At 30.7% G+C, this 6,777-nt stretch overlaps 1 protein-coding gene across 2 annotated transcripts in view; it reads right to left on the bottom strand.

Annotated features, from left to right (window-relative positions):
• LOC106462436 (rho guanine nucleotide exchange factor 26-like) overlaps positions 1 to 6,777 on the bottom strand; it is a 34,247-nt gene that overhangs the window by 18,002 nt on the left and 9,468 nt on the right. For both annotated transcript variants that reach the window (XM_022389704.1, XM_022389703.1), the window contains 2 exons: positions 3,887 to 3,979; positions 720 to 889 (listed from right to left, as the gene is read on the bottom strand). In XM_022389704.1, the coding sequence (XP_022245412.1) occupies positions 720 to 889; positions 3,887 to 3,979 (263 nt within the window). The remainder of the gene's footprint in view (positions 1 to 719; positions 890 to 3,886; positions 3,980 to 6,777) is intronic.

Consider the following 6,777-nt stretch of genomic DNA (forward strand, 5'->3'; position numbering starts at 1 on the left):
CTCTTTCGTACTTCGCTTCCTTCGTTGCCTAACCAACTTCATACATATATTGCAACTTACTTCCTGCTGCCTAATCAGTTTCATAAATACTATCCTTCAACTTGCTTCCTGTTGCCTAACCAACTTCATACATACTATATTGCAACTCACTTCCTGCTGCCTAACCAGCTTCATAAATACTATCCTTCAATTTGCTTCTTGCTGCTTAATGAGCTGCAGACATACTATCAACTCACTTCCTCATACCTAACCAATTTCATATATACTATCTATCAACTCATTTCTTGGTTTCTAACCAACTTTATACATATTATCTTTTAACACACGTCCTGCTGTCTAAACTTCATACTTATTATCTTTTAACTCACTTCCTGATGTCTAAACAGCTTCACACTTATTATCTTTTAACTCACTTTCCGATATCTAAACAACTTCACACTTACTATCTTTTAACTCACTTCCTGATGCCTCAACAGTTTCTTACATACTACATTTTAATATACTTCTTGGTAACAAACCAACTTCGTACATATTATCTTCCCACTCATTTCTTAATAATTAACCAACCTCATACATAATATCTCCTCACTTATTTCTTAATGCATAACCAATTTCACATGTACTATCTTTCAATTCTTTTCTTTGTCTTTGCTAGCTGCAGAATTTGCATACTGACTACTAGTTGAAATGATCTAAAATCTTATTCATTATATTAATACCTTCTCCTCTTCGTTACAATAAGTAGGTCTGAAAATAGGAACAAATAAACAGGAGTCCTATTACAGCGAGTAGCTCGACCAAAAGTGTACTTAGGTGAATCCTCAAACAACAATCGAGTCACTTCTCCTTTCTTTACCAACCATCGAGAGGATGAGATTAAAGGAATACCCTGTAACCAAAATACAATGTCAACTAAAATCTGTCTTATTTCTTCTTTAGGTATTGTTTATTCATAAAAATTTCAGTTTAGATACTTTTAGTTTTTTTAATAACCATGCTAAATTGTTTTAGGTGTCTTAAACTGATCAACAGACCCCCTCCTTCTAAAATATACTTTTTACACTAAGTACACCCAAGAAGTGGTGTTTGTGAGAGTCCTCATATCCTACCCTTGCTTGGTGTTGTTTGTGCATTAATTCTGTAAAGAAATACCTTAGTATTGTGATTGGAGTACCACTGGATCTATCCCCTACTGAGTTATTTGGGAATTATATACTACAAAGTACTACCTTAGAGTTGTGTTGGGAGTGCTGCTGGACCTCATACCTCTGCTTAGTGTTTTATTTGAGCATTATATACTGCAGAGTAGTACCTTACTACTGTGCTACATTTATACCTTCCAATGGACATAATACTTATTTTTATTCATATATTTTAAATTTTTAAGACATCAGGTTATGATATTGAATGAAGTATTGAGATAATTCATCTGAAGTTGTACTTGTACTTGATCAAGAAGAAAAGGGTTATCTAATAGAAAACAAAATAAAAAACTTCTGTTCTAAGATATCTAACTTTACATGTTACATTCAGTAAATATCTTACTATCAAATGTGGTATTCCTACAGGGGGTTAATCACATTACAATGTTCCAAGTCATGTGTTGTCCTTGAAGTTGCTTCCTTCATTGTTGGTTATGCTCAAACTAATGATACTTGTTATTTACATGATGTACTTAGATTATAAAAGATATTTCAATTAAGATTATTTGCTATTAAGGGTAAAGCTACACAATGGGTTATCTGTGCTGTGTCTACCATGAATATGGAAGCCCAGTTTTTAGTGTTATAAGCCCATTGATTTACTGCTGAGCCACTGAGGTCAAAGATTTTAAGATGCCAAACAGAAAATTAGCTTAAAAATAACATTAGAAAATATTGGGAAAAACTAGTATATTGGATTGTAGGGTGGTTGGATGAGCAAAAGCAAAATGTTATTACTAATGGAGTCCAGTGAAACATGACTTTTGTTACTAGTAAGGTGCATCCTGGATGAGTGCAAGGGGCTTTGATATTCTTCATTACATTAATGACATTGATATGAGCATAACTAGGACATTATTAGTTTGCTGCTTACAACAGTTCTTGAATATTTCTAGCTGTGTTGAGGATGTTAGGTGCTACAGAATGAATTGGATCAATTGGTAAGTTTGAAAAATATTTGACAAATTGCCTTTAATTATAAGTGGAGATAATGCAGATAGGTTATCCTAATTTTAATCACATTTAATATAGATGAGAACAAAATCAATAAAAATAGCAAGACTGAAGAAAAAAAATCTTAGCATATTGGTAGATAAGTCACTCAATCCACTGAGGTAGTGATCTGTTTCTAGTAGTAAAATTAACATACTTTTCGAATGTATTTATAGCTGCAGTGATAACAAGTAAACAAGTCAAAAGAGGTTATTATGTTTTTTATTATACAAATCACCAGTTATTCTCTCTTAGAATATTGTGCACAGTTTTTGTTTCTTTATCTAAGAAGGACTACTAACTTACTGGAAAAGATTGAAAGCAGGGCTACAAGAATGATTCCAAGAATGGAATGAATATCTTATAAAGGTAGGATAAGAACTCTAATTATTTTCTCTTGGAAAAAAAAAAGAGTAAGAAGTAATCATATTTAAATTTAAAAGATTATTTGGGGGAACGATATGGGATAAAGACTTCTGATTTTTTTGTGCTGTATTCTGAAGACAATAAGAAAAAAGAGTACACAAGTTTAACACTTAGAGGTACATGCTAGACTCTAGCTAATACAGTCAAATTTATTTTTTTTATCAGAGAAATTATCTAATGGAATGACTTGTTGTCAACAGTAATAAAAGTTGGCACCTTACAAGAGCTTAAGAGTGAAGTAAATGATTTTCTGGAAAATAAAGAGTGAGTTTAATTTTTATTAATTTTTTCTTGCATATGGAAATGTAGGAACAACTTTGATCAACCAAATAGTTCCTGTTGTTCAGATGTTATGTTATGATTATTCACTATTGCTGTAAGTATCTTCAAAGAATGGTAAAGACAACTTTAGACCATGCCTTAACAAACTTTCCACAAACTCTTTACAGTGTAACAGTACACAAGTCCATTGGAACTGAATCAGAGAAACAGATAGATTTGCAGTAAAATGGGACTGCTGTAAATGTTAGCCATCTTCAGCTACAAATTCACCTTTATTATCTTGTTAACTGTATTATAAGTTGTGGCAAACTTCATCATAATAGTATTTTTGGGTTCGAAAATTGTTCTGTTAGAACTATAGCCCTTATTTTGCAGATGAAGCATCACTTCTGATTGGTTTGGGGTGTGATTTTGAAATTCATTGATATCCTAAATTCTCATCTGTGTTAACTTTTTTACTTCCATGGAAAACATCAGGGCCATAGAAAATGGTAAGGCTAGTCAGGCCATGGCCTGACCACTTTTTTATGGCATGTATAGCTACAGTTTATGTATTAAAACTTGCTTCTTTTAATTTCCAAAATCTGTAGTTAAAATGGTTCAAGATATTATCTCGTAGCATTTCAAAATTTTTCTGGGGTGGGGCGTGCCTCCAGGTCCCCTAGAAATGGCAATGGCCTGAGTACTCCAAAATCGCTTCCTAAAGTAATAAACACTGAAGACTCTTCTTGCAATTTTGTTTCATCTGGCTGCATGAATAATTTTTTTTTAAAAGATCTCAGATTCCATAAGTCATAGGTCTTCCTGGCTAGAACACTTTGCTTTTGCCACTATATTAATATAAACAGATTGTTTTAAAAAATGTGACTAACACTCCATATAATGCTATACTACTTTAAAAATAATAAGCAATAAGAAAATAATAATTCTAAAAAATGAAAACCTTATAATTAGTCAGAACTTTCTGCATTTTTCATACTCACCTTACAAAGCTTGAAATCCAACTGACGACTTAAATGCAACACCTCTTCTATTCTCTCCATTTTTCTTGCACTTTCATTACATTCAGATACAACCTAACAAGGAAACAAATCAAAATGAAGTATATTGTTAAGTAAAACTAAATCTATTAAAGTGGTTAATATTCAGTAAATATATTACTACTTAGACAGTATTAGCATCATTCCTTTTAATGGCCTTTTCTGAAATATCCACAAAAGTTGTAGACTCATACACAGTACTAACATAAGAAGTAGTGTAGGGATCTGCTACTCAGATAATAACATCATTATTAATAAATGAAATTACTGTAAACCCCAGACAACCTAACAAAGTTTTTGTTCACTCAACATTTCAACTTTAACCTTTTGTCAGTACATAACTTTCTATGATGAATGCTCTATCATTCAAATTAAGAACCATTATATTCTAAAAATTAAACCATATACTACAGCATGTAATCACTTCTACCTTTATAAGGCTCAAAGCACACACATAAACAATATAATATAAACATTACTTTAAACAAAGAAAGACCACCTTAAAAAGTAATAGTCTATATGGGTCATTAATTGAAGTTCAGCAAATTGAGTAAGCATTTTTTTGTAAATTTGTTGGTAAGCTCAAAGCTACAAAAAAAGAACTATCTGTGCTGTGCCTACCATGAGCATTGAAATCCAATTTTTAGTGTTATAAGCCTTCAGACTTACTGCTGAGCCTTTGGAGAGCTAACTGAGTAAGTAATGTTTAAGTTATTATATACAATATAATCTTTGTTATTGATATCCAGAACCATAAGTTTAGTTAATATTTGATTAAATTTACAGATTACTGCTGGAAAACACACTGTTATATTACAATGCAATTTACTTATATTCATCCATACCTTTTAAAGAAGCAATAATAGCTATCATTGAACTCATATAAGAAAATCTGGATACAACTGATCTTCTGGGATTATCAGTTGATTTTAATGGAAGCAGTCCATTATTGTATTCTGTGTGTTACTTTTGATTTGGAACTGATATCTATCAACAAGTCCAAAGTATTGCCAAGTAATGGAACATGTAGTCATATTACACGATACTCTTAACAAGCTACACCCTAAAATTAAATCCCCTCTTCAAACCTCAGACAATATAATATGTATTTTAATGTATTTTTTTAACATTCTGCTAACGTTGAAACATAGTAAACTACAAATTTCTACATAGAAAAATCATAAGAAAGTAACAATTCTAATCTTTCAGTTACACCATCTTCCCACTATAAGGAAAGGAATGATTATGGGACTATTATTTAGGATATACAGAAGTGTTCAAACATAAACACATGGTATAAGAAAAAGGCTGCACTTAGATAGATTATATAAAATGACTACCTGCATACATACATAACACCAATTTTTAACAATTAGAAGAAACACACTTAATAAATAACAAGAAAAACAAAAACATAGGGTATCAGAATTCTCCAGATACATAGGTGATACCATGTACCAGCAATGAACTGACAAAACAACTGTGGAAAGTTGTGAAAAACCTAGTATCTCAATTAGAATCTTACAGAAACTATGCGTAACTTTAAAACAGACTCATACTCGATCTACTTTCATGCCCAACACATACTGAAAAATAAAAAATTGACCTGTCAGTTCCTCAAATATGAAATGGTAGTAATTAATAAGAAATATCATACTATTTTAAGCTATATCTTTAATATTTTAATTTAGCTGTTTACTAGAAAAGCTTCTAATCATAATGATGATGTAATATTTAGAAAGTTTATAATGATGTAATAACTGAGAAGGTCCTTGTGCTATGTGGAAGTAGGGATTCATTTTAAATATATTCAAATCAGTGAAGCACTGGGTTAATGAGTTGCTTGTGAATGAAAATTTAGTGAAATATTTAATGAATGATACAGTTCAGTGTTTGTAATGAAAGTTATTGCATCTGTTAAGTTACTTGATCAACTATCAAATAAATTCTGTACCTGTAAGAAAGTTTATTTGTAAGTTAGACATAGTACCAATAGCAAGGAATTTTCGTTGAAATGTTATTTGTGCACTTAGATCTACAACTAAAAGTGAAAGTAGTCTGCAGCAAATATTAAGGAAGAAACAAACTAATTTATTATTGTTATGTAAAATGGACATGATGCTATTTTTACAAAATAATCCAAAAGAACAAGTCCACCAACAGAACATTTTACAAATTTGGTGTTTACAAATTATTTTGGTAAAAATAAAATAAAGCTAACTAAAATTCAACATCACACCCCTATCATGGAGCAAGATTAAAACTTTACTAGAAATGGTGAAACACTTAAAAAATGTGAAGAAGAAAGAGACAGAAAATCTCAAGAACAAGACAGGAAATTAAAAGAAGACCAAAAAGAAATTTATAGAAAATTCAAAGAATATCAATAGCTAATAGTTAGGAATTTAAGAAAAGAGCTAAAAGGAAGAGATATAATACTTAAAAGAGAATTAAGAAAAAATAAATCTGATTGAAGACATGATCAGTGAAGCTTTGGAGATGTATAAAGGAATTACAACAACAAATTTGAAGTACAAAATCACCTATAATATACAGAGGGATAACAGAAAGATAAATGAGGTAGAAAAAACAAATGACAGGATAAAATATTGGGAAAAAGAATTAGTAAATTGAAAATTAGACCAGCTGTTACCTCTTTCTGCATCCACACTGTCAGAATTTGAAATATATATTTTTATTTTTTACTAATTGTCAAAATAAAAAGGATTTTATTCATGCTTCTTAATAGTATAAATATATACTGTTAATGGCTGGAGACGGCTTGAATGGGTAATGAAGAAAAACTTTAATAAACTTATATTAAAGTTTTTCTT

Source organism: Limulus polyphemus, unplaced genomic scaffold (genome assembly GCF_000517525.1).
Source record: "Limulus polyphemus unplaced genomic scaffold, Limulus_polyphemus-2.1.2 Scaffold1166, whole genome shotgun sequence".
NCBI classification, from domain to species: domain Eukaryota; kingdom Metazoa; phylum Arthropoda; class Merostomata; order Xiphosura; family Limulidae; genus Limulus; species Limulus polyphemus.